At 41.3% G+C, this 26,061-nt stretch overlaps 2 protein-coding genes across 4 annotated transcripts in view; one reads left to right on the forward strand and one right to left on the reverse strand.

Moving 5' to 3' along the window:
• Positions 1-54: 54 nt before the first annotated feature.
• LOC133509036 (uncharacterized) lies at positions 55-24,513 on the reverse strand. The gene is made up of 7 exons (XM_061835671.1): positions 24,369-24,513; positions 20,256-20,690; positions 13,807-14,547; positions 11,845-12,330; positions 2,363-2,468; positions 2,017-2,267; positions 55-1,043 (listed from the first exon to the last, which is right to left on the reverse strand). Exons 3-7 carry the CDS (start codon positions 14,380-14,382, stop codon positions 258-260), a joined length of 2,205 nt encoding a protein of 734 aa, XP_061691655.1. The 5' UTR covers positions 14,383-14,547; positions 20,256-20,690; positions 24,369-24,513; the 3' UTR covers positions 55-257.
• The window catches only part of LOC133508463 (cysteinyl leukotriene receptor 1-like), a 32,641-nt gene continuing 13,644 nt past the window's right edge, over positions 7,065-26,061 (forward strand). Inside the window, exons 1-3 of one of the 3 annotated variants that reach the window (XR_009797057.1) lie at positions 7,065-7,138; positions 7,234-7,310; positions 7,411-10,148. The gene's annotated coding sequence lies outside the window, so the exon portion shown is untranslated. Of the gene's footprint in view, positions 7,139-7,225; positions 7,311-7,410; positions 10,149-26,061 lie in introns of those variants that run through there. The other 2 variants (XM_061834550.1, XM_061834551.1) reach the window with 2 other exon arrangements.

Consider the following 26,061-nt stretch of genomic DNA (forward strand, 5'->3'; position numbering starts at 1 on the left):
AGTTTAGGTCTGATCTATAATCCTGGCACCTGTTAGTACATAAAGAGGTCTCCTTCAAAATTTTAATGAGTCTTTCATCAATGCAAACGGGCAGATTAAAAAGTAGTAAACATCTTCCAAGAGATTCTCACATGATTTTGCATGTAAATTACACATCACTCCTTTCTTCAAAGTGCAAACGTCATCGGGTTTAGTGATTTCAGCCATTGGTCCTTCAACAAGGAAATCATTCACACAAAGTCCTCCGCTTGAGACGTTCACCCGCTTGAAATCATACGCTCTGGTATTTCAGGTTTACTCAGTCGCTTCCAGAATTCGTCCGTTGTGAAGTAATACATGATGGGATCCAGGCTGCAGTTTAGGCTGGCCAGGCAGAGTGCGACAGGGTGACATCTAAGGATCATGTCCCTCAGTCTGCAGCTGCTCAAGGTGTTGGCCTTTGCCAAGAAGTCCAGCGGCATTGTAATGTGATAAGGGGCAAAGCACACTAAAAACACAGCGCTGCAGCTTAGCACCATCCTCAAAGCCCTCTGTTTCTCCCCTCGGTCGGGAACAGCACCGGCTGTCTTTGTCCGAAGGCTGCCGGCGGTCAGGCAGGTGCAGGCTAACACCAGCGTAAAGGGAACGACGAAACCGACGAGCTCGGCTATGATCAAGATAACCCAGGCTGCTGAGGTACTGACCATCTGCATGGGCAGCTCTGAAAAACAGACCGTGTAAGCTTCAGGTGGGGTAGCGTTGACCCCTGCGGTCACAAGGTCATCATCGGAGTCGGGGTTTCTAAGGAGAGGGAAGGCCAGACAGCCCAGGCAGACTAACAACCATCCCAGCGTGCACACGACAACATCCACCTTTCGCCTGGAGGCGTTGTACCTCAGCGGTCGCATGATGAGTTCGCAGCGGCGCAGGCTAATACAAACCAGGAAGTAGATGGAAGCGTACATGTTCACGTACTTCAGATAGAAACAGAACATGCAGAGAGTGTGACCAAAGGGCCAACTGTTGTTCAGGTAATAATAGATCCTAAGTGGCAGAGAAAGGACCTGACAATAGGAAAAGGAGAGGTTAGGATAATCATGTATAGTATGTTAGCAGCAAGTACAAGCAATTTATTGAAAATACAGTGAATAAAGCCCAGTAGTTGACTGTCGATTGGTGTAGCGTAAAATTTCTACTTCCCTGCGAACCGAATAAAAGGTAGAAAATAGATGGATGATGGATAGGTGAAACTTAAAAATGGGTTATCACATTGCTTGACATTATCATGAGGTTTTGTGGATATTAGGTTTTAGTAGTGCTATATTACCCATGACTAGGAAGCAGAATCTTGCTATTTTTTGATAGAGACCATGTCTATTTGTAAAATGTTTGTACCTCAATTTATTTTGTTTTTGTCTTTTCATCTGGAAAAAAAGGTGATGGTTTGACCGTAATTGTCTTGTTTGGTTTAGGGTTATATCTTTTTCTCTCTCACACATATGCACTTTTAAGATTTGGGATTGCTATCATCAATCCATTTTCCTTTATCTGGTTTAGGGTCAGGAATGCATACACTCATGAATACCTGTACATAAAGTACACTTGATTCAATATCCTTAAAAATAGTTCTGAGTTTAAACTGAGCTCACCTTAATTGAATCAGATTTTTTGGTTGGACAACCTTTATACATACATACATACACACACACATTATCCTGTATAACAAGTGGAGGATACATTGTTCTCATCTACAACTATGCAGTGTGGTTTTTTTTGTTAAGCACCTTGTGAATTTGTATGGAAAGGTGGTCTATGAATACAATTATTATTATTATTTAGTTACCACAAGTGTTTTGGCACATACAATGTCATTTCATTACACACGCATGCACGCACACAACGTATATCCTATAATGGATTGTACAATATTTGTTATTGTAGACTAAGATTGAAAAAAAATGAAAAATTCTAGCATACTGGTAGAATCACTTACTGAACACATAGTGATCAAACAATCAATTACGAAAAGTACTTTACCTGCATCAGGTCAGCCACAGCCAAATTCATCATATACACCACGGCCTTCTTTGTTTCTCTGATGTAAAGCCTAAACACCCATAGGGCCAGTATGTTCCCCAGCAGGCCCGGCACAAGGATGACACTGTACACTACTGCATACACATGGTGCTGATACATCCGCAGTTCCCCTGTGTTTTGACAGCTGGCATTCATTATTATTATTATTTTCTTATTCCATCTGGCATAGACTGCTACACTGTGGATCAACTCTTAGCTTGTATCAGGTACGTTGGCCATAGTCCTCTGGTGGGTGTGTATGCATGTCCACGAGAACCATTATTGTGAGGAAGATATTAGACAGTACTTGTAGACAAAGTTGTTGCCATGAGTCCAGTCCTCTGAGACATCCCAGAAAAATGCTTCTTATTTTGAGCGAAGAGATTTTGCCAGTGTTTCATTCTGCTGGAGCTCTGAAGAGAGAAAGAAAAGTGAATCAACTTTAGTTGGGTTTAACTTTGTGATGAAGGTACTCAACCTTAAGTAGGGATTTCTCCCACATCATATGAGACTAAAACCTCTATGTACATCAACTCCATGCATTCCTTCATTTATGTGTCTGTTCAAGTACTTACAGAACACTCGGAAGCTGTAAAGCACGCTGTGTGTGTCTCTGTCTACCAGCATATGATGGCTGTCTGTGTTCCAATGAAGATGCAAAAAGAAACTTACTTGATCACACTAAACACAAGCACTGTCATACCCCGCCCAAGTCTATGCATAAAACATATTTGATAACAGCGTTTGCAGTGTTTTTTTACAACACACATGCAAAGCCACAAAAAGCTCTGTTCTGCACCTGACACCAAGGTGCATGTCCACATGCATGCCAGTAACAAACAGCAGAAAGCGTTTGTGAAACTAGCAGAGTTAGGCAAATGTATTCAGATGTGTGGTTACCTCACCAGACAGTCATAGGAGCAACTCTTTGCATCAAATGCCTGTACACGTACAGGGTTGTGGAATGAGAACTTGTGGTTGCTTTACCATGACGCGCGCTTGCTCGCAACACCCTGAGCATCCGCAAGTTCCAAGCAGTGAACAACAGTGCAGTGCTGGCCCAACCCCTCCCCTAAATTACCCGACCTGGCTCTGTGTATTTTTTAGGGTTAGTTTTTTTTTTTTCATCTTTCCCAAGAGATTTGGCCAATATAATATCAAGGTGGCTGGGCTGGAGCTGCTTCTCCTTACAGATGTGCATAAAAGAATGCCAGAGAAGGCTGGAAATATCTGCGAGCCTCCAGTGGGATTACTTATACATTAAAAAAAAAAAAAACTCAATACTTCAGGTTTGAAACAAATCTTTTGTTACACCAGTCCTGCAACATTTCTGAAACCTCTTTCTGCACGCGCAAACTCATATACTTCACACTTGACATTGACATCCTCACCGAGTGAGAACCGAGCCACAAGTAATGTTGCAGTATGCGCTGCCATTTCATGTGCAGGCAGCACAGAAATGTCACTGCACCTGCATCAACTATTTGAATTTGTGGAAACTCCCACTGTGATGCTTTTCGGTACAAAATGGCAGTTCCCAGCAGGACACACACCAAAAATAAGTGTAACGTGCTGAAAATGCTCTATTTCTATACAGTGATTTTTTTTTAAATATAGTTTTCCAGAATTTCAAAGTGGCAAGTATTGTGCAATGTATTGTAATATTTTCAATACATTAATTTATAAGTTCATCAAAATGATAAATTTCCACTATTTGCTCTACATAACTTGGTGTATAAATGTGAGAAGAAGCTGACCTATTTGTATATACTTAAGTCTGTATTAAAAAAAATCTTTTTCCCCCTACCCACTGGCTCCCTTTCTTCTGCGGAGGTAGATTTTACTTTTTAAAATTATTATTTCGTGTATGTTGTCTTTTTATTAGTTATTTTTATTTATTATATAAATTATTTCTTGGGCATTATAGAAGAAGCTCTTAGATTTCACCACTGAGGGACGATTGGGTTATGCTCTTGGAGCATAAACAATTGTCCAAGGGAGCACTTATATCAATTCTACTTTCCAAACGTTCCAAAATTATCACGATTAAAAAATGATATACTTGTCCGGCGTCCCGTTTACTATTTGTCCCTTTCTACGGGACTTGTGCTTCACCTTGTGTTGGACTAGAGTACTACAGGTCACAAATAGAAAAAGATATGGCACCAAAAGGCTTGAAGATTTTTTTTTTTTGGGGGCACTGGCCTGACTCTTGGTATATCCTTCACACTCCTGACATTACGCAGGGAAACATAGAAAAGACACAAAATTTTTGGATGTGCCATCTTGGAGAACCTGCACTACGTAAACGTACTGCCTTATGACACACCTAGAAGCAAGGGCACAGGAAAAGTGCAAAACTAGTGAGAAATAATCCAGTGAGAAGGGGTAAATGGGTCAGTGGCCATCACTTAAAAAGTATTCCTTAATGATGGATTGTCTATCTTGGAAACCCATTCACATTTATGCTACTTAGTGGGCATGCTGACAATGATACCCCCCCCCCCAAAAAAAAAAAAAAAAAAAAGTGAAAGAGTTGGATTTACTGTGATGATTATGTCAGCTTGGACCCCTAAATAATTTGATTGTGGTTTTGAAAAAAAAATCCGTTGATGAGAAAATGAGTTAGGATAAATGACCACCTAATAGTACAGGACATATATGAGGACAGTAGAACAGGGGTGACATGTGCCGTAGGTGTGTCAGAAGAATTGAAGGTGGAGGTGAGACTGCATTGGGATCCACTCTGAGCCCCTTCTTGTTTGCAGTAATGATGGAAAGGCTGACAGATGAGGTTAGACTGAATTCCTCTTGGACCATGATGTACGCAGATGATATTGCGGTCTGCAGTGAAAGCAGGGAGCAGGTGGAGGAACAATTAGGAAGATGGAGGTATGCACTGGAAAGGAGAGGAATGAAGATTAACCGAAGTAAAACAGAATATATGTACATGAATGACAGGGGCAGTAGGGGAAGAGTGAAGCTCCAGGGAGAAGAGATAGCAAGGGTGGACAACTTCAAATACTTGGGGTCAACAATACAGAGCAATGGAGAGTGTTGTAAGGAAGTAAAGAAACGGGTCCAAGCGTGGTGGAACAGTTGGCGGAAGGTGTCTGGTGTTCTATGTGACAGAAGAGTCTCCGCTAGGTTGAAAGGCGAAGTTGATGAAACAGTGGTGAGGCCGGCCATGATGTACGGGCGGTGGCACTGAAGAAACAACAGGAAGCAGAACTTTAAGTAGCAGAAATGAAGATGCTGAGGTTTTCGCTTGGAGTGAGCAGGTTGGATAGGATTATGAATGAGCTCATTAGAGGGACAGGCAAAGTTGGATGTTTTGGAGACAAGGTTCGAGAGCAGACTTGGATGGTTTGGACATGTCCTGAGGCGAGAGAGTGAGTACATTGGGAGAAGCGTGCTGTGGATGGAGCTGCCAGGCAAAAGAGTGAGAGGAAGACCAAAGAAAGGTTGATGGATGTTGTGAGGGAGGACATCAAGACTGTGGGTGTTGGAGAGGAAGATGCACGAGATAGGCTTAGATGGAAAAAGATGACATGCTATGGCAAAGCCGAAAGGAAAAGAATAAGAACCACCTAACCTATTACTATTCACTTAAATATGATCATAAATCTATGGGTTTATGTTCACTTCATGGTGTAAAGTAGCGAACTCTTAATGTGCTACTACCTAATTTGGTGCACTACTTCATAATACCAACATCCTTATGACTGAAAGTCCAGTTTGTGTTTTATCTATGACCTTCCTTGTACCGGTACCTCCCTCTGTTAGTATACATTTAGTGTGTGCTTGTGCAACACACGGTGTTGATTAAAAGCAGAGTGAGGAAAAGAACATTGTTCGTGATTAAGGCTTTAAACATGGATCCTGTCCTTGTGTAAAGTGTTTTTCAAATACACGGTGAAATAACAGTAATAAAAATAAAACTTGAAAAAAGAGAAATGTAATTTGTCTGAAAACATTACAAAATATTTCTGTCTTTTTTAGACGTATGTGAAATGTTGTCCTCGTGAAGTACATTTGCTCACATCCAGTGCATTTGGGCGGAGTAAGCCTCCAGCCCATAAAATCGAGCAGCACCCTTGCACGTGCGTACAGGGCACTCTACATTACTCACATTCCTCACAAACGAGGATTTTCCCATGAGGCATTGCTCCACACTCTGTGCATCCAGCTGATGTTGACACCAAACCTCACACTTTTTCTTCTACGGGAGTTTATGTAATTTAGAATTAGAGCAGCTCACCTCGCTGTCTTCCATTATGATGCCATGTTGCATCACGAGGAGAGGAAGCAGAGGGTCCAACCATCAGCCATCCTCTCGTTTCTCCATGCTTTCATTTGCTTTCCATGTTCAGTCCCATTCTTCAAACTTTGCTTTGAAGCTACTTTTTGTTCAAATATCACTATTTCCTGTTGCTATTATCTAACAATGTGCTCTTTATGTCTGTCTCCCCAAGAAGCCTTTCTGCCCACACACACTTCCTGTGAATGAGAAGGGGTGTGGTTTACAAGAATTTCCAGCACTTTCGCTTTTCAAGGGGACATTTAAAAAAATATATACATATTTGGTATTTGATAATTGTATCACCTGGGGAAACTGAAGTTGAAGATTAACTGAATTTTTCTTGGGAAACAATAACACTATACTTTCACATTTTCTTTTCAAATACAAATAATTTAAATGTGAAGTTCTTGAACTAAATTTAAAGATTTGTATTTGTTGTAGAATCCAGAATACATTTACAAAGTGTTCATTGTTGTATCTTCCAAACCTTGAGCACGACTGATTAGTCAAAGAAGGTCTCAGAAATCGGCAGTTTATTGTTTTGAGCAGCTGCTGCCAACTGTCACCTAAATGCATGATGGTTGCCAGCCAATCACAAGACACAAGGAGACGGACAACAGTTACGCTCACAATCACACGTAGGGTATATTTAGAGTCTCCAATCACTGAATGTTTTTGGGATGTAGGAGGTAACCAGAGGGCCCGGGGAAAACCCACGCAGGAACAAGGAGAACATGCAAACTCCACACAGGCGGGGCCGGGATTATTTTCTTATCTCTAGTATGTGCAATTAGAGGGCAGATCAAATCAAGGTCTGACTAATGGCAATCGTAGCAGTGCTGTGGCTTGACCCATCTTTGTTGACTGGTTCACAGTGCCAACATTCTTGCAGTTGTAAAACCAAGGACAAGGGACATGGACATACAGTCTGTGTTGAATATCAACTCTAAACGTAGGTGTGCCGCCGTCTGACTCATATAAGTTTTGCATTTACTTATATATAAAGATGGGCAAGTTGTTCCCTCATGATTTAATATTCATCTGCTACTCAGAACTTGGACAAACTGAAGAAGGATCGTGGTGAGAGCAAGTAGATCAGTGCAATGGGGGCACATTCTGTCACTCAAAAATTGATTGAGCCGTTGATTGAATTCTGTCTTTTGAAGATGTGAGAATGTGAATGAAAAAACGGGCAAGATTCCTAAAAAATACTCAAGTTATACATATGTGGAAAATGCATCCATTTTCCAAACTGCTTATCCTCACAAGGGTCAAAGGAGTGTTGGAGCCTATCACAGCTAACTTTGGGCAAAAAGCTGGCTATGCTGCACTCATTTTATTTGATATTAGTTTTCTGTCCACAAGTTATCAACTAACACAGTCACTGATGGTCTAGTGGTACACACATCTGCCTTTGGTGTGGGCAGTGTGGGATTGATTCCCGCTCAGTGATGGTGTAGATATCCACCCTGTGACTGATTAGTGACAACTTCAGGGTGTAGTCTGCTTTTCGTAACCCTTACGACAATAATGGGTAATGGTATGACAAGTTATCAATTAATCCTTTTGTTGTACCAAAATGTCCTTTCTGGAAAATGTGAGGGAGCACTTTAAAAATCTGTTTTTTGGTTGTCTTTATCTCATAATTTACAAAAAAAAACCAATACAAATGTTTAGTGTTGCGCACAGAAAGGCTGCACTGTAGGAAGAGGAAAGAGGAGCAGTAGGCAAATCGCTCAGTCAGGAAGGACTTGGATTACGTGTTAGGTTTATCACCTAACTTGCTGGAAGTCGTCTTTCAGGAGGACGTGAGAGACAGGCCAGTTACAGTCTCCAAACACGTTCTGAACCAGCCTCTCACGTACTTTTTTTTAATTATTATTATTAGAAAACACACAAGGTCAAAAGGAGGGGTGAGCAGATGAAATGAACAAAGGTACAGTTTTGGTGATGACGTGGCACATCGTAGGATGATGATTTAGCACATTCTTTGGTTATGATGGAGTTGTCCTTGGCCACTTGTAGGAAGATACTGTTGCATCTGTGTGTAGGAGCCCTGTGAACAAGAGTCTTCGAAGCAAGGATGATACTTTGGCTTTGTTGCAAGTCCATAATAAATATATTAACGATAACTCTAACACTACGTTTCAAATCCCACAATGGACAAAAAAAAAGTCCTGCTGCAGAACCCAAGTGTGATTCATCTTGAAGTCACAAACAGATGGCCAAATATTCAGCATGATATTCCGATAAAGAGCAGAATTCCATGTCCCATCAGTCCCAATTTACCCAGGTCCGACAGTGGCAAAGCACCCCCAGGCCATCACACTACCACCACCATGATTGACTGTACACAGTTATGATGTTCTTTTTCTGAAATGATGTTACATTTATGCCATATGTGACAAGACAGGTTTGAAAAAGTTCCAATTCCATCTCATTCAGATTTTTATTTTTCTTATTTTGAGATGAACCATTATGTTCTTTTTGGTGAGCAAAGATTTTCACCTTGGATCTCTGCCATGGATTCTGAAATGGCCCAGCCTCTTCCTGATTTTTGAGTCATGAACACTGACCTTAAATGAGGAAAGGAAGGCCAGCAGTTTTTGAGATGTTGTCCTGATATCCTTTTGACCTCCTGGATGAGTCGTTGCTGTGCTCTTGAGGTAATTTTGGTAGGCTGGCCACTCCTGGGAAGGTTCGCCACTGTTCCATTTTTTTCTCCATTTGTGGACAATGGTTCTCCCTATAGTTCACTGGAGTCCTTAAAGTTTTAGATATGGCTTTGTAACCCTATCAACATGTTAGATGGCAATTACTTTGCTCTTCATTCCTTCTTGAATTCCTATTGGTTGTCACTGTTGTTTTCCAGGTTTTTGAGATCTTTTGGCCAACTTTAATTTGACAGACAGATTTTGTTGAAGTGATTTCGAAAGTAAACTGGTCTGGAGGCAATTAGGCTTGGGTTTGGTCTGTGGAAAAGGTTAGGTTCTCAAAAGAATTTGAGAAGGGGCAAATACTTATTTACAGAACAGTACAGTATATAACCAACATAGTATAAGAGTGCCAAACAAATATGTGTTCATCTAAGTTGACACACTGTGGCGATCCCTAATGGGACAAGCCGAAAGGAAAAGAGTATAAGAGAAAAAATAAATAAATGCTGTCCTCCAAATGCAGCTTGCGGCAGTGTAGAACTGCACTGCAGCACACTCAGATCTATTCAATATAACTTTACATTTAATACGTAAGACAAAATATCATACAGCTCTAAGATACAGTCCAGTCTCATCCGGCTCTCATCAGATTGTAATGTTTTTTTTTTCCCCCATAAACTCCGTTAGAGGTCAGCATTGAACGGCATTTCCACGACCACCACCTCGCGCCTGTGAGCGGCTTTAGAATCCGCTATGTGGATGTCACATGTCCACAGTTGCACTTTTTTAAAATCCACATTCTTGCCATAGATCGGACAAAGAGTAAAGGTCTGTCGTCGTATGTTTAATCTAAACTCTCGCTCTTGTTACTTCCAGTTTTTCGCACATTGATTTCCATGCAGGAAGCTTGGTACTGGTACCGAAAGCCAGCTTTTAATTTTCAAAATAAAAGCTTCTGTCTAGGTACCTAGGTCGTTCTCACACAGACAAAAAAAGTGTGGCTGTGTCTGCAGACAAAATGCATATGTCCTAATTACAATAGCTCTTTGCAATGTCAACATTATCAACCTGCTCACACCAGAGTTCCAAGTAACACGGTGCAGCTTGTGTGCATGTGATATACTCCAGGGTTTTCCCACGTTTCTTGACCCAAGGCCAGTATTTTACATAAAAAAAAAAAAAAAAAAAAAATCTCACGACACAGCACCAAACAAGTCACAAAAAGGATAGACATATCTAGTATACTGAAAAAATGATAAAGGTTACATCTCCATTTATTCACAAATTTAATTATCCATCCATTTTCTCTACAGCGTATCCTGATTAGTGAACACAAACATTATTTTCCGTAAATTACATCAGGTACACGTTAACCCTACCCTATGCCATGTAGTGGAGGAGCATTGAATTGTTCTTCCTTTCACTGTATGTTATAGATACATTATTTGCTGCAACAAACAATATATAATTTTGAGACCAATTAAGTTGTGATTTTCCGTGACATGCCTGATAATCTTTCAGGGCACACAAATGTATGGCAAAGTGGTGTACAATCACTGCTGAATTGCACGAAGTTAGCTGTAACATTTTGGTTGGTCTCCAGCTTTTCTGTTTGAACCAGTGACTTTTATCAAGACTGTGTATATTCTAATAAAAGCTGTTGGCTTGCCAACTGTCACCATGCCTACAGTTCGCCACTCAATAAAACATTTGTTTTTACCTGAAAAACAACCTCTTCTCCCTCTCAAGTGGTTTCGTGCTCTGGTCTGCTGAATGAACTCCCCACTTAAATTCATTTTGGACACAGAAGGGTCAAACTGCTAATTAATGCTTGAAAATATAATAACCACCCTCATGCAAATATATTGCAATCTATTTCGTCTCAGCAATAGGAAACGATCTCCCAAGATCTGCTGACTGATGCGTTCACTGGTTTTGTATGCCATTATTTGCACTTTTAGGTGATTATTTAGTCGACACTGTTTAGCCGTACTTTGGAGTGTGTACACATTGCTGTGAGACTTTGAGCAGATCTACCGTCTAAGGCCAGATTACAACAGAGAGACCTCATTTACAAATGAACAATGGACCATTGCTTCGGCCATCATAAGCATTTGGCCTGTGACACAGCAAACAGGGTGGACAGAGTCCTCGACTGGATACAAAACTGCCTCTTGCACCGACAACAAGGACACACGGGCTGCCTGCTGAAAACAGAGTAGGACAAACTGCTACACGAGTTCAATCATCCACCCCTGCTGTTAGAGGCCAGTCCGCAGTAGGTTTGCCCAAACTAACAAACTACGAGGCAGGAGGTTGAAACAATAAATACAGCAATGAGAGCAATTCAAAACACTTATTTAATGGCCCCAAACTTCAAAACAAGACTTTTATTCTCAACAGATTGGTTGTATAATAATAATAATCGGCTAAACTGTGTTAGTTATAACACACGTACTTTACTGCAAAGGCTTGAACATCAAACAAAATGGAAGGACTCAAAGAATAATAAAATCCATGACTAATACCATATTTGAAAATCCAGTGCAAGAGAGTGTCTGTTAATGCCCAAATTATTCAAACTTTTCGTGTCTTTGTGTCAGCAGTACTATCGCTGTCGTATTGCAGCTTCCTCCCAGTGTTGACTCATAATAACGAGACCCTTTTCTCTACTCCCAAGTGATGGATTATTTGGTAAAGCCCAGGGCATATTTTGGGATTTACCGGAGGGCTAATCTGCTGAGTTATGCCTTTACCGCTTCCAGGACCAAACAGCTGAGACTTTATTTTTCAACACATTTATCCCCATATCTTTTCTTCATCTCGTCAAAACTGACTCTCTGATACTTTAGTGTCTTTTCCGTTGCTCGTTAAAGTGTGCGTGTCTCTTGGAAGAGTGTTTGACGGGTCCTGTGTCTCGGTGTCGCTGCGGGGAATGCTCTCAGGCCGGGAGCCAGACCCTTTGCTGCCCAAGGTCAAACTTTTTTGGAAGCTTTCAGAAGTGAAGTAATAGACCACTGGGTCCAGGCAGCAGTTGAGACTCGCCAGGCACAGAGTGATGGGGTACAGAGTTCGTGCGAAACGCTCCACGGAGCAATTAGCTAAGGCCTGGGTCCTCACCAGGGCATACAGGAAGAGAATAGAGTTATAAGGGACGAAGCAGATGATGAAGATGGCCAGATGAACGAGAATCATCCTCAAGACGCGTCTCTTGCTGTCACAGCCGTGGCCAAGAGACATTGGACGACGCAGCGTTCGTAGAACCAGCGAGGAACATACCAAGTTGGCCAGGAGGGGAAGTAGGAATCCCACAATCTAGAAAGACAATACACATATGAGTGCTTTCTTTTAGTGTTTTGGTTCAGAGAGGGCAGGAATAGTTCATAAACGAGGCTGCCGCAAGAGAATAAAGCCCCCCCCCCCCACCAAGCACAGCATTAACCATAAATAAACATGCAGACAAAAAAAATGACAATAATTCATTATGTTTCAATCTACTTGCATTCATGAAACACAGTTTGTGGGGATTGCGTTATATTGTCACTCTTTTGTTCTGCTCTCAGCCTGGTCGTAAAACAGTTTGATTTAGACCTTAACTGTGGAAAAATGTGCAGGAAAATTGGGTAGTTTAAAGGCTGAGGACATCTGAATACATTTTTCCCCATTCTTTGTTGAATTATGACTAAGCTGAAGTGTCATTGGAATACTCACAAAAGTGCATCGTAGACAAGTGCTATCATGTGAAACAAGTCGTATTATCCCGAAACCTTGACAATTGAACATTCATCAAGTCCTAAAACTTTTCTGAACAATTTTTGAATCGTGTCTCTAAATTCCTGAACTTTGTATTCAAAGCAAAGCTTTAAGCGAGCACAACTGGCATGTGAATGTTCATTTACTTTTTTGCACTCTCTGTCAACACTTAAATGCAACTGATTTTGTCACCTATCAGAGTTAAGTCAAATCGCTCCTTTGTTCAATAGAGGAAGACTCCAGCATGGCCTTATACAGCAATTGCTCTCAAAGTTAAGGCAGAATTGTAGTTGTTTTGACATCTTTTTATTCTTTTTGAACACCGTTATTACATACTGTAGTTTAAAAAAAAAAAAAACCTAACTATACAATTTGGTTATTATGACAATCTTTCATGGTTGTGACATTTATATTCATCGAGCTGTCAAATGGAAAGTATGGAAGAAATGTTTCTGGATTGGCGTCACAATAGATTTATTTCAAGTCCAAACTACAACTTTTTCCCCCTTTAAAGTCATCTCCCTGGGGTGAAACACTCTTGACCCGTCTTCTCTGGCACACTTCACGTACTTCCTCCTCCTGCGCAGTTCCGTTGTCAAGGCCATCTTGGTGTCATCTCTTCTCAACATATCCCCTTTTTGTCCTCCTTGAGGTCGGGAAAGAGTTTGGGGGAGATGAAGGGAGGGGAATCACTCTGATTCAGGCTGAATGAGAAGGGAGACTGCTCTTGCATGGCAATGTTTTTCTGGGCCAGGAACCGTCAGACACTCGGGGCATTGTGAGCAGGTGCATTGTTATGATGAAGCAGCCACATAACTCTCACCTCTTCCCACGCAATAAACGATGCAAAATACCCCAGGATGTATTTGTAGAAATGCTGTTTGTTCGTCTGCTCAGTGAAAAGGAAAATGCTACGTTTCGTTTTGAAATGCATTGTCTGTGACGCTAATCCTGGATATTTTCTGACACACTTCATAATAAGTAACAATAAGGTTGATGAAAACAGAAAAGGTTATTTTACAACTATGAGACCCCTACCTCAATAAATATGGTGATTTTGGAAAGGTAGGTCCTCCACGTACTCTTCGAGAAGCCTTCGAAACAGGTTGTGGCTCTATTTGTGCTGTTGATGGTAGAGAAGAAAGTGACTGATATCCCCCCGCCCACAATGGTCAGCCACACAGCTGCGCACACCATTGCAGCGTTCCTACGCGTGCGGATGGAGCGGGAGCGGAAAGGGTAGACTATCGCCAAAAAGCGGTCAACGCTGATGCAGGTGAGGAAGAGCATGCTGCCATATATGTTAGTGATGAAGGCTGTTCCTGAAACCTTACACAGTCCATCTCCGAATGGCCAGTGGCGGTTAACATTGTAGAAAACCTTAAATGGTAACGTAAAAACAAAAACTAAATCTGATAGTGCTAAATTAGTCATGAACATTGTCGTCTCGTTGCGCATCTTCATGCGGAAGCAGAAGACAAAGAGCGCAGCACAGTTGGTGATGAGACCCAAGACGAAGACCACGCTGTAGACCACGGAATATAAGTTGTATTTGAAGGAGTCATCGATGCCGCAGTCCTCCATCCCAGTCTCATTGAGGACCAAACTTGCCATAGTTGCACTGGGGAGGGCTCCAAGGAACAGATTCGCACCAGAATGTTGTCAAGGAGGAGGAAAGGGCGCAGATACGTGCGGACTGGAAGTGTCAGCAGAAGATCCCCCAGTCAAGCCATATTGGACACATTCAATAAACGGAGGTAGTTGGGTTGTTTGGTGCTTCTGTGAACAAAAGATAAAGAGGGTGTCATCATTTCCTCATAACAAACACTCAAGCACCAAGTTGGAACAGACTTCTCTGCACCAGGGCTTATTCAAAGCAATGAAAATGGAGTTGCAATGAGACCAAGCTGTTAATGGAACACGGCTGCATACGTTCTTACATGTATGCATATGTTTGTGTAATTCATGTTTACCTCTACCATCAGTACTGTTATAAAAGAATCAGTGCTGATTCAGGTGGAGTCATGTATCCCAAAACAGAAAAAAAAAAAACAAAAACAAAATCAATCCTGAATCAGAATTGAGCCATTCGAATCTAAACAAATCAATAGAATAAAAGACTTTATTCTGACAAGTAGCATAATGCTCCCCACGGGTCCTGAATTTGGACTAAGGACACCTCATTTGTAGCTTCACTGAGATAGCCGTGAAGTTTAATAATTAAAAAATGATTTAAAAAAAAAAAACGCTATTGAAAAAGGCGTGTGCTTAACCTAGCTCAGTGATTGTCAAAGAGTGGTATAAGTATCACAAGTGTGGTCCACAGGATCCCTATCGTGATACATGAAAGAATGATCAAATTAAAGGTTCAAATTGACTGTATTACATTAACAGAGGCTTAAATGTTTGTTGTTGGTTTTTTTAAAAATCCATGACAGTATACTTAACAGTTCCATTGTATTTAACATTCAAGTACAATACAAATAATCTTTTGGAACAGTTTCTTTTCAAACATTTATTTACGTACAATTGTTATTTGCTTGTGTAATATTTTAATGAAATCAAGATTTTGAGCACTTTAAAAAAATTCATGTTCAAAGTGTGTATAATGTTAGTGTTCTACAATAATATATAAATACTGTAGAGGGAATAAAACTTCTGCCTGTTTTTTGATAAACACTTGGGCCTATTCTGCAATATATTTGTAAAGGTATTATCGCGGTACTTGGAGTGCTAAGATTTTTTTTAGGTAGTACTTGATGTAAAAAGCTCGAGAACTACTGACCGATCTTTCCACTGTGAAGGATCCTGGTTTAAGTAAACCATTTTAAACTAAAAACAAAAACTTGTTTGCACAGAGATGCAGTAGCTAGAACATGTCAAAACATGCCAGTGTCCTCTCCCACTGGTTCAAAATATAGTTTTGTAATCATCAAATTGGAGTTTTTCCATTCCAACTATTGTTTTGGTATTGTACGCACAGTAACATTTTGATTGTCATCCGCTAGTAATTCGTTATGGTCAGTACAGCTAACAATTGTGGTTTCAGGGTGCAAGTCCAACCACTAATCATCACAAGTAGGAAAAGGAAACGGAAGCTACTGTATAACAGTGCAGAGGTTAAACACCTCCGGCAACATCCACTCATGCAAACACTGCGCAATCAAAAACTACTCAACACCATAAAAGTACACGCAAAACCACATACAGTGGCAAAATGTTGAGCTTCTACTGGAGTGGAATCCAAAGAAAAACTGCTTAGACCACAACCAGACTGCTGGACATTGTGGAACTTACTTGTTTTAGTCTTTATCTTGTAAAAACCACATTCTATGGTCACCCGACAGTTTCCAGTTTTAGTTCACAGAATTCTCACCATTAGCACATGAAATAACTATCTACAATACAGGGTAAGTAAGTACATGCTGGTCGGCAGTCAGTTGCAGAACATGTATCGAAAAACTATTCACAAGTTCAGATATCTAGCAGTGGAAATTAGCAACACTCGACACAACCCAAACAGTCACTACATAATCCAGAGTAAACACACGGCTACAGGAAAACTACACAAAAAAAGTGTGAAAACACACTAAGCTCACACATAAAACCATGCGTGTCACCATGGTGCCCCAACTCAAAATTACTTAACACAAAACCTTAGTATGAACCGTTTAAACTGAGTTTCAATGAGTCATTCCTACCCAAAATAAGAGTTTTATATTTCGGCCTTTCTGGAGGTAAATGCCATCTATTTAATTACTCACCCCAACTCCTTGTATAAACATTTGAGTGTGTGTGTGTGTGTGTGTGTATATATATATATATATATATATATATATATATATATATATGTATATATGTATATGTATGTAAGGGTGTCACACGAGTTCCAAAGTTTGGATGGCTCAAATAGTAAAATGTTGTGAGAGATGATACTTTATTCTATTTTGCTTCATTTTAACTTATGTCATGTCATTATCCAAGCCGCCTAACCTCACAAAGGTTGCGGGAAAGCTGGAGCCTATTCCAGCTAGCTTCGGGCAAAAGGCGCACTACACCCTGAACTGGTTGCCAGTCAGTCTCAGGGCAGATATTCGACACAATCACTGAGCGGGAATCGATCCGACGCTGCCCACGCCAAAGGCAGGCGTGCGTACCACTACACCATCAGTGACTCCATCGTTTTAACTTTGTAGGCAAATGTCTTTGCACACCACAGGCCTTGTGTTAAAATAAGGACAATGTGCCACAATGTGAGGGACACATGCTCCATCACATTCACATCACATTCTTTTTAAAACATCCAGGATCATGAAGTGCTTTCATCTAGAAGCTCTCCCAATTGAAAATCAGCACAACACAGAGCAGTGCCTCATCTATTGCATCTAAAAATCTCAAGCAAGGTTAGATGTGATCCAGGCCATGTACGCGAACGACAAAGGAAATGCTGTGAGCTTGTGCAGTCCATCAGCAGTGTCCCGTCCCAGCTGCAGTGACATCTTTACGGCGTTTTCACACGCCCCCCTCACAAAGTCCCAGCCGATATCCACAATGCCCTCACTGTGCCCATCTGAGCCAAACACGCACATACATACTCACACATAGCCGCTCTTCGCACAAGCAGGCAAACATTGACATGTGCCAGCCCTCTCTTGCTCGCACACACATGCACAAACGCACGTGTGGCTGCTGCGCAGAAGAGAACTGCAGATGCAAATCCCAGCACGCTGCGGTTTATGTTTGGCAATAGATTACAGCCAACGACGTGTGTTTGATTTCATGTCCAGGTCACGGACAGCTGCACTTGCGTGCAGCCCCCTGAGACAGCCCTAGTGACAGAAACAGGCCTCTGGAAACCACTGATCTCTGTGGCTGGAGTTCAGCTTGTTCAGCCAGCTGTTGCCTTCCCTCACTCATATGGCTGGCTGAAAGTGGCACACAGTGATAACAATGTCTTCTTGTTAAAAAATAATACATATCCTGGAGGAATAAAGGCTCGTTTGATTGTATTCTGTTCAATTGTAATGTAACATTTCAAAAGAGCATCGCAAATTGGAAATCAGGGGGAATCTAAGATTTGAACCTTTGGAAGGTGCAGTCGCCATCATCATCTTAGAATTGATACATTGCTAAAACTACAAAATGCTTTAAAAAAGGGAAAATTAGTTTCACAGCAGAAAATACTGAGAAAGGGTTGTCTCTTGATAGGTCTGAAAACAGTTGGGAATATTACAGAATGTATCACAATAGATCTCTTGCTAGACTTTTAGTTGCAATGTCTGTTAAGTAGTCAGTACTATGTTATGTATTGTATTGCTGATTCTGATGTGTGTGTTTTAGTGAGTGTTGACATGTTCTATAACTAAGTCACTAACTCTTAACTTCATTTTTACATGTAGTACTTCACCAAACACACAATGACCAACAGAGTCTGCCGTATGTAAAGATGTATAAATCACAGAAAAATTAACACCCGAAACCTAAATCAGATGAGAAAATGCTTTAAACCAGTGACTACATTCAACAGAGGACAGGTGGACGACTACTTGAAAAGCAGCGACTATTGTGGTGCATTCTGGGACTTGGAGTATCTGCGGTGCATGCGATTGTTTTGGTGTATTATGTATCCTAACTGACGTTGTTGTTGTTTTCCTTTCGGCTTGTCCCTTTCGGGGTCGCCACAGCGTAAAAATATAAATTGGGAGTTGAAATAAAAGCCCTTTACCCCTTGTCCAGCTCTTATGATGAGAAGACCCTGTCCTTAAAAAAATGAGGATTTATCAGTATTTGAGAAGTTTTTAGGGGTGCTTGAGATGTCGTAATAGGGATTTAAATACAATCAGGTCTTGTGTTTTAGCCAAGACATTGGGTTTTATGTGGCTAAGAGGAGCCAGACTAATTATAACTTCTGTCACAGACATTCATCAACGCTGCTGACTTTGACAGGAGCAGTCAGGCTAGGTTTTCAATTTTCATTTTCAACTGAATAGAACAATTACATTTAGCTGTAACACTACATGGACAGATTTCTGTCTCAATATATATATTTTTCTAATCACCAATCATTCGATACTTATTCAACAAGGGTGAGCTACTTTGTTGCAATTTTTTTCTGATGAATTTCAAAGGCATGATTGTTGATTGTTGAAATGATTGTTATTACTATTTTTTTAAAATGATCACAGCACCAACAGTAAAAGTTTATTGCAACTTTCGGCTCGTCCCAATTTCATCGCAGTTGTGCAGGCAACAGCCATTAAGGGCGCATGTGTGCCAGACTGGTTTCGCTGGGGCTCATTTGGTCGAAACCGAAATTTCTCCCAGTGGGTGCCTTGTGCCTTGCATGCGAGCACTACGTTTGTAGCTGTGTTTGTGGGACACTCACATTTATTCAAAAAGATTTCAGCTTGTCATTGCCATCGCTCATAAAAATTTTAGGAATTTCAATTTCAACATTTTGGGATTTTATCTTGTAGGAATTGAATAATGGAAATTGTAACAGACATCGTGAGTAGCAGCTACAGTTCAGATAGCACTGATATTTATTTCAATAATTATTTATTAGGCTGCATATAATTTTAATCCAATATATATTCAAATAAATACTTTATGTAATTGTTTATGAACCCCAGTTTTGCATAGTAGTCATGTTGGATATTCCATGGCATGTGCCGTTTTAAAAGCAGGGATGTGAAAATTTTCAAATACTGCACCCATGTAGATTTTTCAGGTATTTGTACATAGTTATTGTATCAAAAGACAACTTTTAATCCAATCATTTAAAAACAAAGGTGTACTTCTCCTCTGTTTGTTAAAATAGGCATGTTAAAATTTCCATCGGATGATTAAAAAAAAAAAGAAAAAAATCAAGATGCATGAACAGATTTAGGTACAGTCAACAACTGCAAATGAGATTGTAATTGATTGGAGACATTTTCATCTTGTGAAATGTGAAAACAGGAACATAAGTTACATCCAAGAACATGAACTGCAGACTATTATTATTGACGGTAACAAATTCAGAAAAGCAAGGTATTCCTTTTTACGGCTTTATTTATGAGAATTGTTATAATTATATATCATAATTATTAAAATTATTTGCGGAGAATTGTGTCTTGTGCCAGCCCACAAGATATCAAAATGGGCATTGCGCCTAATTAACATTAAAATCCTGTTTATCTTGTGTACTTTTTCAAAAGATGATGTACTAATTCAGCTGTCCTTGGGTGATGAATTAGTACTATTACTACTTCTACCAGTCAATTTTTTTTACACGTTTATTTGTCCTTCTACTTAAGTACAAAGTACATGGACTTTTGGCTCTTAATTCACGTTTGTTTTCGGGGGAAAAAAAAGGTGTTTCAGTCAGTATAAACAAGAAGTGACTCATCACGTGACACGCAACAACATCGGAACACTGGAGTGTTTCCATACGCCCCCCAAGGCTGTATTAGAACAAGTATAAACACAATCGAGTGCAGACTCACTGTGATGAACGGATGACGACAGTTCGCTTCTTTGGTCGTCGACGTCCGTGGAGTGCGGAGCGGCTGTCATGACATCAACTCCATACTTTCCACTTCCCCACTAATTGCTGAGGCTTCGCAGCTTGGCGAGCTCGGGGCCTTCACTGTCAGGTGGAATCCACAAACAAAGACAAAAGTTTGTTTTGATTTTGTTTGTTTCGTTTTGTTCCACCGAAGCGAGCTTCTTTTCCAGGGCTCTTTCCAGCCCGTGCGTGTTTTGTCCTCGTCGCGTCCAGGGATCGCCTGGCTTGCTCGCCCCTGGTGCGCGTGCGCGTGTGAGCGTGCCAAAGAGCCGAGCCAAGCTTCCACGGCCACAGGAAGCCAGACAATAGCACCTCGCTCAGGCCGCAGGGGGGAGAAGGAGGAGGAGGAGGGATGCTGGCGAGGCTTGCTCTCCTGTTTAAGTGGAGACAAACATTTTTATTGCCCACAACTGGCAGTGGTAGGAAATTACTTAGTACAAATACTTCATTACTGCACAAGTAATATTTTTCAGGCAACATACAGTGCTTGGTTTGCGTCGTTGGCGCAGTTGGGAGTTACCTAGTAAGAATTACTTGCACCTTTCTGTCTGGTCTTAGCTATGACACTACACATTCCCTCCATGATACAATTTACAGAAATACCCTCCATCCATCTATTTTCTTTGCCGCTTATCCTCACAAGCGTCGCGGGGAATGCTGGTGCCTATCCCAGCTGTCAACGGGGCGGAGGCGGGATACACCCTGAACTGGTTGGCAGCCAATCGCAGGGCATACAGAGTCAAACAGCCGCACTCACAATCACACCCACGGGCTATTTTGAGTGTCCAATTAATGTTGCATGTTTTTGGGATGTGGGAGGTGACGGGAGTGTCCGGAGAAAACCCATGCAGGCACGGGGAGAACATGCAAATTCCACACTGGCGGGGACGGGATCAAACCCGGGTCCTCGGAACTGTGAGGCCAACGCTTTACGAGCTGAACCACCGTGCCGCCAACAGATGTGATGTTTTTTTTGTTAGATTTTTTTTTTTGCATCCCTCAAATCTCTCATTCTTATGTTGTCCCCAGCCCCAAATTTTGGGGGAACATTTTGCAAGCATCAAATTCAAAGTAAAAGAATATTTCCCAAAAAACAATAACATTCATCATTTTGAACATTGTCATGTGTATTGAATTGAATATATTTTGAAAATAATTTGCAAATCATAGTATTGAGTTTTTATTTACATTTGAAATAGCATCTGAACTAGACTGGAATTGGGCTTTGTACATATATATTTATGTTTTTTTTTTAATCAAAAACTCCAGGTGCCACTAATAAAACCATCCATCAATTTTCCAGGCCACTTATCCTCACAGGGAGTGCCATAACACATCCCGGCTAATTTCGGGCACAAGGCGGACTACACCCTGAACTGGTCGCCAGTAAGTCGCAGGGCACATATCAACGTCATCACTGAGCGGGAATTGAACCCACGCTGACCTCATCATCATAAATATAAAGTTTTTTTCTATTAGCCTTATACATTATCCCACCAATGTTTTGTAAAAATATTGTTTTTGCATAATTGATCAACTCAACAATGCATGCATACTTAAACTGGAGTCTATCCATCCATCCATTTTCTTTGCCGCTTATCCTCATGAGGGACGTGGGGAGTGCCAGAGCCTATCCCACCTGTCAAAGGACAGCAGGCGGGGTACACCCTGAACTGGTTGCCAGTAAGTCGCAGGGCACATATTGACACCATCACTGAGCGTGAATTGAACCCACGCTGCCACCATCACCATAAATATAATGTTTTTTTCTATTATCCCAATACATTATCCCGCCAATGTTTTGTAAAAATGTTGTTTTTGCATAATTGATCATCTCAACAATGCATGTACAGTTAAACTGTAAGAGCCGTTTTCCCAAATGATACTGTTTTGCTTATCAAACATTTTTACTCAATTTTTATGTCATACTGACCCAAAAAGTTATTTTTAGCAAGCTGACAGGGTGGCGTTGGACAGGTTCCCATTGTGTTAAGGCTGGCACAGGGTGGTTCGCGTGTGTATCTCTGTACGTGTACACGTGTATGTGTGTCTGTGTGAGTCGTGGGTGTGTGTGACAAAGAAAAAGGGACATTTGAGTGAAGGGAAATGGTTTTGGGGGTAGCGTCTGGCCGAACCACAATAGCAGCGGGGAGGACAGGATATCCTGCTTACTGCATAAGCTGAAGTCACGCACACGTGCGCACACACTAATGAAGTGCATTACACACAATCTGATGTTTAACATCTCCATTGTTGCCGTTGCCTTGAGTGTGGGATGTGGCTGTACTAAAAATGTGATTGGAGTTGGATAACATGGGCCGTGAGAGTGTGCTCCATTTGATGTGTGTGAACATCACTTGTTTAATAAACACTTCTTCCAAGTAATTTATCCTTCGAAATGTATGGCAACAACTCATCTGCATCGTCTTGATTGTTGGCCGACGATGATGAGAAACTTGGTTGACATACCGCAGTATTTGTCCCACATTGTGAAAAACATCGTGTAGCATCCATTCATTCATTTTCTTAGCCGCTTATCCTCACAAGGGTAGCGGGAGTGCTGGAGCCTACCCCAGCTGTCAACGGGCCGGAGGCGGAATACACCCTGAACTGGTTGCCAGCCAATCGCAGGGCACATCAAGGCAAACAGCTGCACTCACAATCACACCAAGGAGCAATTTAGATTATATTCAATGTTGCATGTTTTTGGGATGTTGGAGGAAATCGGAGTGCCGAGAGAAAACCAACGCAGCCACGGGGAGAACATGAAAACTCCACACAGGTGGGTCCAGGATTGAACCCGGGTCCTCAGAACTGTGAGGCCAAGGCTTTCTAGATTATCCACCATGATGCCCTCATTGTGTAGTAATAATTTAAATTAATAATTAATAATTTAAATGAGAAATCCAGTGCTTTGCATCAACAGTGTATCCAATAGGTCATGTCATATCTACCCTATTTTGACAATGTGATGTTAAATGTTCTCTCATTTAATAGTGTTTTGAGAAGATTTTTATCGATAACGAATTTTCAGGGGCGCTGCCATTTTCGCGAGTCACACGATCTACGTGGGCGTATGTGATGTGTACCGTGCCATTCCAAACGCTGGATTACATGGGACACCATTATGCCCAGCGCCGTTAGCCTTGGACGCCGAAGCTAAGCTAAAGGCCTCCGCCACCACCAAAGCTCAGCTAAAGGCCTCCACCGCCTGGAAGCTCGCCTCGAGGCCTGCTAGTTAGTCTCTGTGCAATTCCCGTCCGAAGAACCATCCGCGCCTGCCGGCCCGGAGCTCCCGGGGGCCTTTGTTTACGCACTTATGTTGCACGTAGGCCTCGGAGTAGTCAGACTCCGTGTCATTCCGGCCGAAGAACCATCTGAATATTCAACATTAATTACAGCCACAGGTACAAATCTGTATGCAAGTATTCCTCCGTCTTCCCGATCAACCAATACTGCTATTTCTTCATCAGATGAGGATAAATCCGAGAAATCAGCACTGGGCATAATGGTGTCCCATGTAATCCAGCGTTTGGAATGGCTGGGTACACGTCCCATATGCCCACATAGATCATGTGACCCGCGAAAATGGGAGTGCCCCTGAAAATTCGTAATTGTCAATAAAAATCTTCTCAAAACACTATTAAATGAGAGAGGATTTAACATCACATTGTCAAAATAGGCTCCATATTACATGATCTATTGGATACACTGTTCATGCAAAGCACTGGATTTCCCCTTAAATTTTTATTGTTTCACTGGGTAAAGTAATTGAGAACATTTTCAATGCTAATCTTAAAGCTTGGAGTCTTGCCCAAGGACACTATGACAGCACACAGTTGGAGCTGGCATTTCAACCACCAACCCTTCAGTCAGTGGACAAACCCGCTCTACCAACTGACTCACGTCACCTTTTGGTGACCATCAAATCTCAATTTCAACACATAGCAATATGGGAAAGTGACAGCTCTGTTTATTACACTTAATAATCAAATTAACCAAAATCATTCACGTTAAATTATTACTGAACTACTTGGGTGTCAAAACTCACATCACAGAACATGCTGCACTTGACGTTAGAAGCTTCTCTCGATAAATATCCTAAACTTTTATGCATTGGGTGGCTTTAATCCAAAAGACAAGTGAAGGAACACAAACTGTTATGTGAAGCTTGTCGCATGAAGCGGTTAAATAAGGCAGAACAGTCAATGTTGTGTTGTACCGTCACGATTGGACGACTGCTGCGATGAGACGAGAGCTTTGATTTCACTGGACCGACATACCTGCTTTGCACACTCGCACTTTTCACTCAGCCTCTTTCTATGTTAGGTAATGCTAACTAAGCGCCGCTGGGCCAGCCAAAGGCTTTATGAGTCACCCCAACTAAAACAAAGACCCTATTACAGCACCCTGCTCGGTCAGTCGCCTCCCTTCCCTCCCTGCCCCTTCTTCTTCAAGCTCTTTGTCCTGCCCTTCTTCAATGCAATGATGAGTGGACTTCCTTTACTTTTTCCCCCCCTTGCCTGCATCCATCCTCTCATTCATGTGCTGCAGGAGGCTTTAGCGGCAACCCCATCACGCCATACATACCTCTGCCCTGACAACAGGACCAGACAAAAGACAGCAAGGGGCTAGAACTAGGGAGACTTGAGTTATACAGGCTTTATGGACTATCTGATGGGACATGACTTATTGATGTCACTGCAAAGGGGTTCTATAGCGTTTGCGTGTGTTTGTCCACAAGTGACCCTGTGAGCCCCTGTGATCTAACATTCAACCCTGACCCCGACCCTGAAGGCTCCCGGTTTTGGATCAATCTTGAAGGAGGCTGCGGAAAGGGAGTCTCGCTGTTGTCTGTTGTCCAAGATTGAACAGCAGGCGTTTACTCCACAGCACTAATAGATGAAGAACAAATATCCATGGGGGAACGTTCCCCCTTCAGACTGTGGCACGGACAAGGCTGAGCCCTTCACGTGCAGACAGAGGCAATGTTTGTGGCGTATCGGCCATCATATAAACTTATCTGACTTGTAAAGATTTCATCTGGTCCTCTCCAACAGTGGTCTTGTTTAGAAACCCTACATGACCCAAAGATGGAACTCAACTAACCCTGCTTTTGGTACCTTTGTCCTGGATGACATCATTTTTTTCTTTTTCATTCAAATAATAAAATATAATAATAATAAACGAGTCTGTCATAAATTCTACCCGAGGTGTTTTGATATTGGAGTGCCATATTATCAATTTGTTTAATTCATTGGGAAAATTGTAGATATGGTCCCCCCCTTAATTAATTTTGGGTTAATCAGAGGCACTTTAAATGGAGTAATTAGTTTGCTTATGCCAATTTAATTATTTTAAATGTGTTTAATGAACTATGTCTCCATTTATAAGGGATTGGTTGCACTTGTGAAACCAACATGATTAATATAATTTATTTTTGTATTTTTGCATTATTAAAATTGGGCCGGATGCTGGAGCATATGATTGATTGATTGATTGATTGATTGATTGATTAATGAGTTGTGATTCACCCCTTTGTACTTGAATCAATTGTTTTTCTCTACTGACCTCTGCTGGACATTTGTATTACTGCTCAACAGTATGCAGTAGAGGAAAAATATACAGTATTTTATTTCAATTTTGTATATGGTGATTGTTCCTTCTCCAGGCTCCAAAGTTCTTCTTACAGCAAAAAAATGCATTGTGTAGTGATTTTCTACACACATTTCCCACCTTTATGT

This window comes from Syngnathoides biaculeatus, chromosome 11 (assembly GCF_019802595.1).
Source record: "Syngnathoides biaculeatus isolate LvHL_M chromosome 11, ASM1980259v1, whole genome shotgun sequence".
Lineage (NCBI taxonomy): Eukaryota > Metazoa > Chordata > Actinopteri > Syngnathiformes > Syngnathidae > Syngnathoides > Syngnathoides biaculeatus.